Source organism: Globicephala melas, chromosome 5 (genome assembly GCF_963455315.2).
Source record: "Globicephala melas chromosome 5, mGloMel1.2, whole genome shotgun sequence".
NCBI lineage: Eukaryota > Metazoa > Chordata > Mammalia > Artiodactyla > Delphinidae > Globicephala > Globicephala melas.
In genome coordinates, this window is record NC_083318.1 from 1,462,597 (window position 1) to 1,475,822 (window position 13,226).

General features: G+C 56.0%; 1 protein-coding gene across 19 annotated transcripts in view; it reads right to left on the reverse strand.

Annotated features, from left to right (window-relative positions):
• The window catches only part of ZFYVE28 (zinc finger FYVE-type containing 28), a 112,782-nt gene that overhangs the window by 60,519 nt on the left and 39,037 nt on the right, over positions 1 to 13,226 (reverse strand). For 17 of the 19 annotated variants that reach the window (XR_009563879.1, XR_009563894.1, XR_009563892.1 and 14 more), the window contains exons 1-2: positions 6,012 to 6,160; positions 1,626 to 1,766 (exon numbers count right to left, since the gene is read on the reverse strand). Coding sequence is in view for 2 of the 19 variants with exons in the window: in XM_060298882.1 (XP_060154865.1) it covers positions 1,626 to 1,766; positions 6,012 to 6,086 (216 nt within the window). In the remaining 17 variants the exon portion in view is untranslated. Of the gene's footprint in view, positions 1 to 1,625; positions 1,767 to 6,011; positions 6,161 to 13,226 lie in introns of those variants that run through there. The other 2 variants (XM_030876711.2, XM_060298883.1) reach the window with 1 other exon arrangement.

Genomic DNA, 13,226 nt, shown 5'->3' on the forward strand with positions numbered 1-13,226 from the left:
ACAAGGAGCCCCAGTAACCGGCCAGTGAAACAAATGGGACAGTGACAAGCCTTTATAAAGTCACGGTACACACAGGGAGGCTCACTTTGGCGCCTCTTCTAAGTCCGTCTTCCTGGGGCGGGCAGCTGAGTACAGAGCCAGCACCCAGGATGCCTCAGCCATAACTTTCAGCCACGCGTTTGTGGGGAGAGGAGTCCTCCCAGCGGGCCTGGCTGCCGCCCTCTGCGAGGCCTGTGTGCGGGGCTGGCCCTGGGCTGGCGTCCGGGAGCTGGGGTGTCGGGATGGGGGGCTCCCTGGGCCTCCCCTGCTGTGTCTGTGCTGACACCCTTCCCCCCTCCCCGGGGCTGGAGTTCGGTGTGTGCCCGGCAGAGGGGCCTGCGGAGACTGCGGGCCCGCAATGAGAGCCCCGGTTCTGAGCCTCTGACGAGCTTCCCTGGGGACAGCGTGTCGCTGGGGGTGGAACGCAGCCCGCGTGACTCCACGGGACGGGGTTCTGGAAGCTCGCCCCCAGGCCCTCTCCCTTCGGTGGTTCTGCTTCACAGCCCTTCACTGCGATGGATCAGAGCCCTGAGTATACGTGAGCCCTGCGTGTCCTGCTGCTGGAAGCCCAGCGTGGCTTTGGGGACCCCGACACGGTCTTCAGAGAGCAGTGAGAAGTGAAAGATGCTTGTGTCGCTATGTGAGCGTGAACTACTTTGGCTGATTTTTATGCTTCGTTTCTCGACCTTTTTAAAGCGGCCTCACACGCATCCACCCCCAGGGCCGTCCCCCCCTCTGATTTTCCCTAACGAGGCTCTGCAAGGCACAAGCCGAGTTTCACCCCACTCGGTCACTCTGTGTAACATGCAGTTACAATAGCCAGTGAGCGGGCATAAGCGGCCTTGGGAGTAAACACAGCCCCCTGCAGGGAGCCCCACCCTGTGGTGGGGGGAGGGGCAGAGAGAGGCCTCCTCGCTGCCAGCGGTGGGCGAGCTGAGGGCACAGGAAGGACATCCTCCGGTGGGGAAGCAGGGCATCGACAAACCAGCCAGTCGGGAGACCCTCCTGTCCCCTTGGTCCCTGGACCTTCCTGAGAGATGGGAATGGGATGGGGTGTACTCTTCCCGCCCCCTCAAGGATGCTGTAAGAACCCTTGATGCTTGAAACACACGATGGGACATTTGCTTCCCCAGACCCACCCCTGTGATCTAGGACGCACAGCCCTCACCTCCCCGGTGGAGACTCAGACTGGTGGGCTGAATACACGGAGAAGGTTCTGGAACTTGGTGAACGACCCAGACGGTCACTTGACAAAACTTGCTTCATCCACGTGCTCTTGTGCTGGTGAAGCCTCCCGGGTTCAGGGAACCGAGAGGAATTCCCAGCATGGTGTCCAGGACCAGCTGAACCCTACAGCAGGAGGTCGCCACCCTGCCAGCTCTGCGGCGGCCCCGCGGGCCGTCGTCCCCTTCCCCGTGCCGGCTCCTCGTCCTCCCACGTTCCTCTCCGAGGGTGTCCCGCGAACCCGCCCCTTCCAACCTGCTCTTGTCCCCGGGATGTCCCCCCCCCGCCCCACTCCGGTCCGGTTTCCCTCCCTGAGACGGCTCCCCTGGCCCGCCCTCCTTCCCCTCCGTCCCGCCGCTCACCTGGCAGGAGCGGAACTGGCTGACGAGCAGCGTGCAGCGCTGGGGGTCCTTCCGCCCGTCCAGACTGTCCAGCTCGGCCGCCACCTGGCTCAGCTCCTCGTCCGCGTGGTAGAACTGCGCCAGCAGCTGCGGGTCCGACCGCTGCGGGGAGAGAGGGGGTGAGCGCCGCCCGGGGGGGCGTGGCCTTGTCCCCACCGTGGGCGGGGCCCGTCACCCCGCCGGCTCCCCTGAGGCCCCGGAGGCGGGGAGAAGCACCCCAGACGAGGGCTGGGGAGGGCCGGGGCGCGGGACGGTGGAATCAGCGCTCAGAAAGGAGTTTTAGTCCTAAACTAAACTGAAGTGATGAAGGCGGCCGCTGAAGGAAGGGCGCGGCCCGCTCCCCAGCCTCCTCCCAGCGCTCAGCCCAGTTTCCACGACCCAGGAGGTGCGGGGCTTTGTGGGGGGAAACGCTTCTCTCAGAGGCTCACCTCCCACGAAAGGCACGGGGCATTCTTCTGATTCTGGGTCTTCAGGCGTAACCCCACCCTTGGAGCGAAGGCCCAGCTCCGTGCGCCTCCGCCCGTCCTGCCGGCCACGTGACCGCCCAGGTCTGTCCCCAGCTCCAGCCCCGCCGGCCACGTGCTGTCCTGTCCACACGCTCACGCCCACCCCAGGCCTCGGCGCTGTGCTCCCTCCAGCCGAGGTGCCAAGGGCTGTCCCCTTGGATCTGAGTCTCCAGGATTAGGACAAGCACACGGGAAGGGTTGCAAAGCCCTCAAACATGTTTTTATAAAAGGTGCGCTCCAGGATGGGACAGAGAAAGACAGAAGAGAAGGAAAGACACCCAATCAACCCTCGGTTCCCTCCTTCTTCTACCTAAGAATCAGCACATGGCTGTCTTTACACCCTACATTTTGTTGAACATAAGGTAACTTATTTTTGTAATTTCTCTCAGCTCTCTGCTCGATGGAGCCCGTATTCCGCCCCCTCCCCCTACGTGGCCCGTCCCAGGGTGGTTCTTTCCTCTACTCAGGGGACTTGGTCATTCATCAGTGCCTGACTCTGGGTCACTCGGGATGCTGGCCCAAACCCCTGGTGTGGTGAGTAAGCCCCTCAGGTAGGCTGAGCCGACCTCAGGCAGGGGAGAGGGGGGCTTCAGTGATTGGCCCAGGAGGCAGACATGTGACCCAGGCAGGGCCAATGGGAGACCTCCCTGGGACTTTTCCACAGGAGAGTGGCGGGGATTCACCGATCCTTGCACACACCCAGCAAGGGCACCTGCGCACCCACTGCCAAGGATGCAGGGCTGGGGACATGGCCAGGAATGGGGCAGGTCCAGACCCTGGCCCCCGCCATGGGCTCAGCTGACTCACGCCCAGGAGGGCCACCAGTGACCCCTCTGTGATGAGACAGGAACCAGGTTGGGGTCAGGGGCTGGCAGTGTATTTTTGCCCCTTTCCTGTTGTGCTGACCGGAAGGAAAGACGGAAGGAGAGGGTCTGGGAGGTGGGGAGCCAGCTGACTCTGAATGGTGCCCTCACCCACTGTCCCTGCCACCCTGAGTCAAGCTCCCCCGACCCCGACCCACATCCCTCCATTAAGGCCCATTTGGACCCACTTCCCACGCTGGAGCCTCCTCTTAGTTTCAGAAGCTAGGAGGAGGGAGAGACACCCTTGCCCTCTGACCCCCCAACCAGGGTTCAATCTCGTGTCTTCAGGGCCTGGCAGACACCTACATGGGGGAGAAGACAAAAGGGAGCAGTGGGGCTTGTGGAGAACTGGAAAGGGCCTGCCTGCCCGGGGAGAGGCCAGGGAAGAAGACAACAGCACCCAGTCCTGGAGGACCCCAGCCAACCCCCACAAGCCTTGCGTGGGCTAAACGTCTCCGTGACCACGAACAGCCTCCCGCTCTCCCTGCGAAGGGCACGGGGTGGGCGTGGTGGAATCTGCCACCTTGGAATCGATGCACAGAGACAAACCCTTTGGGCTCACCTTGCTTTGTTTTCAGTAAATCAAAGACCTTAACAGCACACCTACGAATGTGTCGACCATTAGCAAAAAGAGAGCTGAGCACACACACACACAGCAGAAGCTAGAGAATAAAAAAAATTTTTTAACCTAACAATTATCTTTATTTTGTTGAGACACAAAAGATCTGTGTGATTTTTAAATTTTTTTTTGATTTTTAAATTTTAAGTGATATTCCGAGACAGCTTTCCAGCCCCCTCAGGACTGGCATTTCCAAAGAAGAATCCAAAGTTCCCTGTGTCTCCCGGGGATGCCAAGGAGCAGCAGGAGAATCTTAACCGAGTGCGGCCGCCATCCTCACCCGGACACCCCAGACGCTAGGGAGACAGAACCTCCGGGCAGAAGTCCAGGAAATGAATGAACACAACTTACAAAACTCAATCTGTGCTGATTAACAGAATCCAAAAGAAAATTTTGGTGCTACATTTCCATTTCTAAGTATGCAGAGAATGAAGCAAACACAGCAGTCTCCAGCCGGCTCATCACTCAGGACTAAATCGGTCCAGCAGGGCAGGGTCACCCTCAGGCCAACTCGAAGGCCTGCCGACTGGAGGAAGGTAAAGATTCGGAACAGGAACTCTCTCTCTTTGGTTTGAATCAGGAAGCCTCGTTCAACAACATTTAAAATCAAATTATAAATTAGACTTTTATTTATTTATTTTATATTTATTTATTTATTTGGCAGCACCAGGTCTTAGCTGCGGCATGCAGGATCTTCGTGGCGATGTGCGGGCTCTTAGTCGCGGCATGTGGGATCCAGTTCCCTGACCAGGGATCAAACCCGGGCCCCCTGCACTGGGAGCGCAGAGTCTTAACCACTGGACCACCAGGGAAGCCCCTAAATTAGACTTTTAAATGTCCCTAAGTAAAATGTCCACAGCAAAGAAAATCAATTGATATAAATACGAAGAAGTACTCACCCAGTTTTGAAATAAAAACTATAAGAGAATAAAATACAGCCCAGTAGGAATGTCTTTTTTGGCACACGATGTCAATATTCTCTCACAATAAATTCATAGCAATGACAGATTCCAGTGTTACAAGACAAAAATAAAATTAATGAAGGTAGCATTTAGCTTAGGAGGTTAGAAGAGTAGTGAACAAGCAGCCCCAAAGAAGCCTCAAACACCCCAAAACACAGCAGTACTGAATCAGTCCAAAGTGCAAAAGCTGACTAACTCAGAACTAATTTTGTTAAGCTGATGAAATTATCCATTCATTCTAACACCTGTTCTGCGATGCAGGATGGGGATGCGGGATGCAGATGTGAATGCAGATGTGGGATACAGGATGTAGGTGGGTGTGAGCTCAGGCCCCGCCCTCAGAAGCCCGTCTGAGCCAGGCGTGTGACAATGCTGGAGGGACCCAGCCTTTGTGAGGCTGGCCAGCTGGGCTGCGGCAGAATGTGGCATGAACCACGAGTGTCCCTAGCCCGGTGCGGAGCACTGCTTGTGCCTCAGCGGGTACACCCAGACCCCTCTGTGAGGTGGCCCAGTGATGAAGAAGACTAATGGCCAAGGTCACATCAGTGGACACGGCAGGGCTGGCAGCCAGCCCAGGTCTCACTCTAAGGATACTCAGGAGCCCATGTGGGAGAGAGGAGGAGGTGAGAGTGACCAGGGCAGGAGCTCTCTCACGCCTCTCGCTTCCCAAATAGGAAGTAAACACTGCAGCGGAAGAACCTTAGAAGGATGCCTTGTCACTGCAGGGCAGCAGCACAGTCACAGCCAAGCTCCAGGACGGGAACAAGAAGAGAAGGCAGATGGTGGGACAGGTGGGCGGGACAGATGGCAGGACAGGCAGCACGGCCAGGTCAGAAAGGACCAGCCCCCTCACACCCGCCTCGCAAGCTCAGCAATGGAGTGCAGCCCCGGTTGCGCAGAGTCCCGGCCCCCTGCCCCGCCAGCAGCCCCCCAGCAGCTGTCCCAGGACACGACCCAGGCTCCAAACGCTGGTTCCCGAGACGTACTACCCCACAGGACCCCCACCACCCTGACACTCAGCAGAAGAGAGCCCTGCGGATCTCGCTGGACCCCCAGGTGGGCCTTTCAGCTGGACAGAGCGCGGGGAGCTCAGGCGTGAGGGCTGGGGGCCTAAGAGCCCAGCCCAGGCCCTGGGCCTCGCTTGGACCAGTTTTCCCGTGAAGCCTCGGACTCCCCACTCCTCACCCAAATCCAAGAGCATCGCAGAGAAACCAGCGAAAAGCCTCAGGTCACACACACTCCGAACCTGGCTGCTCCCCGTGCTGTGCATCCGACCACCCGCTGATCCTCAGGCCCTGGGCGCGGGAGAAGCTGACCAGGCCACACTGGACTGCCAAGGAAACCCACTGACCACTGGTCACCAGGGCTGGGACCCCTCGCTTCCTCCAAACACTCACCCAGACCCTCCTGCGACTCTCCACCACGCTTCTGTCCCCTCTGAGTTCTGCAGTGCCCGGCTGGCCATGACCCATATCCCCAAGGTCGGCCTTGTCCACAGGAGTGCGTCGGTACACCAGCGCTGACCCGGCGGCACCGCCAGCCACCATCAGCGGATCTGGCGCCCCAGATAGGCACACACTCCTGTAGTCACATGGTGGCAGCCCTGCCATCTGGCCCGTGGATGGCGGGTGGCTGGTGACTCCCGCCCCACCCCCACTCAGCTGCCCCCTCCCCCCTCCAGGCTTCTCCACCAGGGCTCCCACTGGGTGCCCCTCCGGCCCCTGCTCTCTCTCAGGACTCGGGTACCTGCCCTCCCTGTGGCCTTCAGGCCTAGGTACGGGACCGACCAGAGGCACATCACCATGCCCGTGGTTCGCTCAGGCTGCCCAGCACCCCCCCATCAGGGAGCCCCTGGGGCAGCCAGATGCTTCCTACCGAGACTAGAGGGGGGCCCATCCCTGGTGGTTGTAGGAATGGGTGGGCAGGGTTTGGGTGCAGTTGAATCACAAAGATAACCACCCAGTGCTGAATGTGTGTCATCTAACTCCCCGAATCCAACAATTTACAGAAGGAAAAACTCAGGCTCAGAGAGCGAGATCCACAAATCCACCCAGTATCCCACACCCAGTAAGCAGTCTCACCTGTCACTTGGCCCCCCGACAGAGGAAGGCCTCTTCCTGTGACTCAGTTTCCCTACTGGCTCCTGCTGGGTGATGGGGACAAGAGAGCACAGAGCCATCATCCCGGCTGGCACCATGTGGCCCGGAGGGTGAGCCAGCAGGTCCCACCAGGCCTCAGGCTCTGTGGCTCAGGGTCCAGGCTCGCGGGCCCACAGGGGGTCAGCTTGCACAGACATCACGTGTCGAGTCTGTATGCCCAGGGAGCATCCCTCCCCCCGGGAGGCTGGCCCTGTCCTGGGCTGCAGACCACATCACTGCCGAACCCCGGGACCCACCCACCCTGGGCAGGTGCCAGCAGACAGTCAGCTGGCCCCACACGTGCCTACAGCCTGACCTGGCACCACAGGTGGCCTGTCCTTAGCTGTGCGGAGGCCAGCCAGGCCACTGTGAACCCTGCTGCCTCAAGGGCACAGCCCTTTGCCGCAGAACACTGCCAAGTGCTTGCCCAGGAAAGGCTGATGGCTTTACGTTCGAGTTGCATCAATAACTATTTTACCCCTGTGGTAATAATAACAAAACAAGCCATTTAGGTTAGAGGAATCAAGGGCCCTCCAGAGCATGGGAGCAGAGTCTGAGGCTCAGGGGGCAAGAGGAACCAGGTGGGCACCGAATGTAGAGGATGCGTGCTGGACACGGGTCCAGGGTGGGCTCCAGGTTCAAGTCCCGCTCAGTACCTTACCGGCCTCAGTTTATCACCTGCAAAGTGGGCTTAAAGCACACGGGGTACCTCGCACGGCGCCCGGGGGATCTGCACCTGGTGCGGTCATCGCGGCGGTGGAGTCAACTGACCGTGATAAGTGAGAAATGAGACGCTAAGGAACCACGTCATTCCTGCGAGCATCGCTGCCACCCCCAGCGCCCTGTCCCGGAACTCGGCTGAACACGCCCCGACGTCCTGCTGGCAGAGCCCCACGGGGGCCTCAACCCCAGGAGGAGGCGTGACCCACAGCGAGGGTGCGAGCAACCCCTCCACCCGGAGTCCCAGGTCGGGGACAGGCGCAGCCACCGCGCATGCCCGCTGCCCACGGGCCCCTGGGTCCTTCGAGTCAGGCAGAAGGGGGCGCCCAGAGAAGGGCGGGGAGGTGGGCAAGGGCGCAAGGGCCGGGGTGCAGAGAACCGGAAAGGGGTAGAGGGCAGGGTACGCGACGCGGAGGGGCCCTGGGGCGCAGGTGTCCAGGTGAGCCCGGAAGAGCGAGCGTGCGGAGGGGAAGGAGGAAGAGACTGGGGCCTCAAACGCGGGGCCCCCCACATCTCACAGGGCAGGACCAAGTCGCGACGGCCAGGAGGGCGCAGCGAGGCTGGGCCTCGGGGCCGCTGCCCCTGAAGGCGGGGAGGTCGCAGTGTTAGGCCGAGGACCAGCAGCCCCAGAAACGCAGGCGAGCACGAGGGTAAGGACGCCGGCGCCTCTGCAGGGCTCGCCAGGGAGCGCTGAACCACCCACTGCCCGTGTGTGCACCTGCGGGGGGTGTGTGTGTGTGTGTGTGCGCGCCCACGCTTACGCGCCGGCGCGGACTTGGGGGTCTGGGCCGCTCAACCGCCCGCCTGCAGAAGTGGACCTGGCCCCTCGGCCTGCCATCCCTGGCCCACAGTCCAGCACCCAGAGCAGGCCCAGCCCTAGTCTCCGACCCTTCAGAGCCCCGAACCCTGGCCCCGACCTGAGGCCACGTGGCCAGCGCCAGGCCTGGCTGGTGGGAAGCACTTCTCCAGACTCAGGCTCAAAAATGGCGCAGCGCTGGCTATGGGCTTGGTTCCCAGTGGGCCAGGGGAGGCCCTCCCCAAGCCCTCCAGCTCGGGGCCTGGGCTGGAGTCTGGGCTAGGGGGCTTGGAGAGGCACCTCCACTCCAGAAAACCTCCACTGAGCCAGCTGTGGAATGAATTCTGGGAGGAAAAGTGGACACACATGGTCCAGACACAGAATGGAATGCTCCCCCCTACTCCACAGGAGGGGTGCCTGTGAGAGGGCAAGTCCCTCTCTGGTGGGAGGGGCACCTCCTCCTTAGCACAGCAAGGCAAGGACTGAAACACCACACCAGTCGAGTGGTACTCAGGAAGCCCAGGTGAGTGGAGGTAACCCAACCTCACAGTGAGCTCAGACACTGCCCGAGGCCACTCCCCCAACACAGCCTGGGGCTGAACGTGGACACCCAAAAACAAGGCACCACATCCCAGAGAAATCTGGGGGGACGGGGGAGATGCAAAATGTAATTACACCTAGGGTCCAGTTACCCCAGCAAAAATAGTCCTGAAATCTTATCCACACCTAAGAGATTCACCTAAATTCTGAGACAGAGTTTTATTTTATTTTAATTAATTAATTTTATTTATGTTTGGCTGTGTTGGGTGTTCGTTGCTGCCCGCGGGCTTTCTCTAGTTGCAGCGAGCAGGGGATACTCTTCGTTGCAGTGCGCAGGCTTCTCATTGCAGTGGCTTCTCTTGTTGTGGAGCATGGGCTCTAGGTGGGCGGGCTTCAGTAGTTGTGGCTCGTGGGCTCAGTAGTTGTGCGTCGGCTCTAGAGCGCAGGCTCAGTAGTTGTGGCGCACGGGCTTAGTTGCTCCATGGCATGTGGGATCTTCCCAGACCAGGGCTGGAACCCGTGTCCCCTGCATTGGCAGGCGGATTCTTAACCACTGCGCCACCAGGGAAGCCCTGAGACAGTTTTAAACCTCACTAAATTTTTGTTTCAAATACTTTTATCTCTATAACCAGTGTTGTCCAAAATGATGTTTTATAAGAACCTTGTTATGCAGAGCTGACCGTGGATTGCCCTGAGGCAAGCCCAGGCTTCTGCAGCTTCCCAGATGGTCTGCTAAATTAGTACCCTGAAAGCTTTAGATTCTGGGACCAGTTTAGACATCCAGTAAGTCAGTTCCCTGCACCTGCTGTCTCACCGAGCGGGGCTCCTCCCAGCTGACTTGGTCTCATTTGTAGTGAAATCCACAGCCAGCTCCGAGGGGGCAGCTTCCTCACTGCCGGCCACTCTGGAGAGCAGCCCAGCAACGGCTCAGGAGAAAACCCTCTGACTGCAGAGGGTCCCTGCCCGTGGGGCACAGCGAGGGGCCCCTTTATAATTCTGCTGTAGTCTCATCTGGAGACGGACCCCCACCCTGGGAGGAAGTTCTCTGGAATATCAAGCCCCCAGCCCTGGGAGGAGGCTGGACTGGCCCTGTGAGGATGAGGTATCCCCTATCGGGCTGGACACCCCCCTTCCAGGGGAGCACCTGGGCTCGGGGCCCTGCAACATCCCAGGTGACCACACTTGCCTTGGCCACAGTATTTGCAGACACGATGCCTGAAGGGTTTTCAGAAGGAGAGTGGATTCTCAGATAAAACTCTCAATCAAGTGCTGTGTAATGACACGCCAAGAACACTGATTGCAAGAAATTCAACCGCAGCAGCTGCAGTGGGTCAGAAAGAAGCTCTTCCGTAACTGCAGAGGAACAGAGCCCAGGGTGGCAACAGACCTCGAGGGGGAGTGTCACCGCAGCACCAAATGGAACAAATGGTATCTGACAGTTGGGCTTTCACACTGCAGGAGATCTTGTCTTTGAATTTCAATAGGCTTAAGATTCTTTAAAAAGCATGTTATTTTTAAGACTATTACATAGTAAACCTGTTAGGATGCCAATCAATTCTGTTCACATTCTGCTAACAGCCACAGGACGCTGTCCCAGGGGCCCTGGGCCTTTGGGGTGCCACTGGCCATGCCCCGTTGCGGGGACAAGTCCTGGGCTTGGCCCGGCCTGGCGGACAGCAGCCCAGGAAACAGCCCAGGGGAGGTCGCAATCCTCTCAGCTTCTAGGACGGATGGAAGTCCGCTCGTGGGAAGTGGAAATTTAAATTGCTTATTGCGAATTATTCCTCTCCTTCAAAAAGGATTTGAGTGACTTAATCAGAACGCATGTGAACTGAACTTATTTGTTTAATCAGAGGAGCAATCAAAAGACCCAAACAGGGGTCCCGGGTTCCGGGCCACGTTGATCACTGCAGGTGGTCACCCTGATCTCTGCTTTGCCGACCCAGCCTGGGGCCCATGAGGGTCCCCCCCACTCCTGGGCACATCACCCCACCGGGCTGGGATGAAGTGGACTGGCAGAGGCCACTCCTGGGTCCTAGGGACACGCTGGTTGGGGAGGAACATGGAATCCCAAGGGATGTCCTGCTGGGAGGACCTAAGAGATCAGACGTCACTGGAAGCCACCATGAGGGAGGCCCCTGGTGAGCAGGAGCGGGTGACGCACAGTTCCAGACCCCTGAGGGACCCAAGGACTTAGAAACCCAGAGTGGTTGCTGCCACCTCGGGCCCAGACCCTCTGACAGCAGCTCACCCGGGGCCACCTGGGTGGTGCTGACCTGTGGACAGGTGGCTCCAACGGGTTGGGATGAGCGCAGCCACCCTGTCTCCAAAGAGTGTAATCCTGGCTTCTAGAAACAGTTTTCTTGAGATGTGACTTACATCCCGTAAGATCCTCCCGGTTAAAGTACGCAGTGCAGAGGGTTTAGTATATTCACAGAGTCTGCACCGTCACCGGGATCTAACTTTAGAACCTTTCCATTGCCCCCAAAAGAAGCCTCACACCCATTTCCGGTCATCCCTCCCCCAGCTCCTCATCTACCGTCTCTATGGGTTTGCCTATTTCAAGTAAATGGAATCATACAAGATGTGACCTTTCATGTCTGGCTTCTTTCACATAGCGTGTTTTCAAGGTTAATCCATGCAGTAGCATGTGTCGGTACTTCATTCCTTTTTATAGCTGAATAATACTCCACCATGTGGATGGACTGCATTTTGTTGATCCGTTCATCAGGTGGTGGGCATTTGTTTCTACCTTGGTTATTGTGAATAATGCTGCTATGAACAGGTTTTTGTGTGGCTATGTTTCCTCTTGGGCATAAACCTAGAAGTGGAATTCCTGGTCACGTGGTAACTGCGTTAAAATTTTCGAGGAACTGATTGTGTTCCAAAGTGGCTGCACCACTTAACAATCATATAACAGCAAAGCTGCCATATACAAAATTAATATACAGAAGCCTATTGCATTTCTATACGCTAACAAGGAACTATCAGAAAGAGAAACTAAGAAAACAATCCCATTTACAATCACATCAAAAAGAATAAAATAACTTGGAATAAATTTAACTAAGAAGGTAAAAGACCTGTACTCAGAAATCTATAAGACACTGATGAAAGAAACTGAAGATGACACAAACAGATGGAAAGATATACCGTGTTCATACACTGAAAGAATTAATACTGTTAAAGTGACCATACTACCCAAGGCAATCTACAGATTCAATGCAATCGCTGTCAAAATACCAATGGTATTTTTCACAGAACTAGAACAAATAATTCGAAAATTTGTATGTGAACACAAAAGACCCTGAAGAACCAAAACAATCTTCAGGAAGAAGAACAAAGCTGGAGGTATCACACTCCCTGATTTCAAACTATACTGCAAAGTTACAGTAATCAAAAAAGTATGATATTGGCACAAAAACAGGCACACAGCTCAATGGAACATAATAGAGAACCCAGAAATGAACCTACACTTATATGGGCAATAAATCTACGACAAGGGAGGCAAGAATATACAGTGGGGGAAAGACAGCCTCTTCAATAAATGGTGTTGGGAAAAACTGGATAGCTACGTGCAAAAGAGTCAAACTGGACTACTCTCTCATACCATCTACAGAAATAAATTCAAAATGGATTAAAGACTTAAATGTAAGACCTGAAACCATAAAACTTCTAAAAGAAAACCTAGGCAGTATGCTCTTTGGCATTGGTCATAGTAATATTTTTTTGGATTTGTCTCCTCAGGCAAGGGGAAGAAAAGTAAATATAAACAAATGGGACTACATCAAACTAAAACGTGTCTGTACAGTGAAGGAAATTATTAACAAAATGAAAAGGCTACTTACTGAACGAGGGAAGGTGTTTGCAAGCGATATATCTGATAAGGGGTTAATATCCAAAGTGTACAAAGGACTCATACGACTCAACATCAAAAAACAAACAACTCAGAAAATGGGCAGAGGATCTGAATAGACATTTTTCCAAAGAAGACATGCAGATGGCCAACAGGCACATGAAAAGATGCTCAACATCGCTAGTCATCAGGGAAATGCAAATCAAAACCTCAATGAGATATCACCTCACACCTGTCAGAATGGCCATCATCAAAAAGAACACAGATAACAAGAGTTGGCGAGGGTGTGGAGAAAAGGGAACCTTTGTGCCCTGTTGGTGGGAATGTAAATTGGTGCAGCCACTGTGGAGAACAGTATGGAGGTTCCTCAAAAACTTAAGAATAAAACTACCATATGATGCAGCAATCCCACCTCTAGGTATTTATCTGAAGAATATGCAAACACTAATCTAAAAAGATATCTGCACCTCCGTGTTCATTGCATCATTATTGACAACAGCCAAGACATGGAACCAACCTAAGAGCCCATCCACAGATGAATGATAAAGAAGATGTGGTACATATA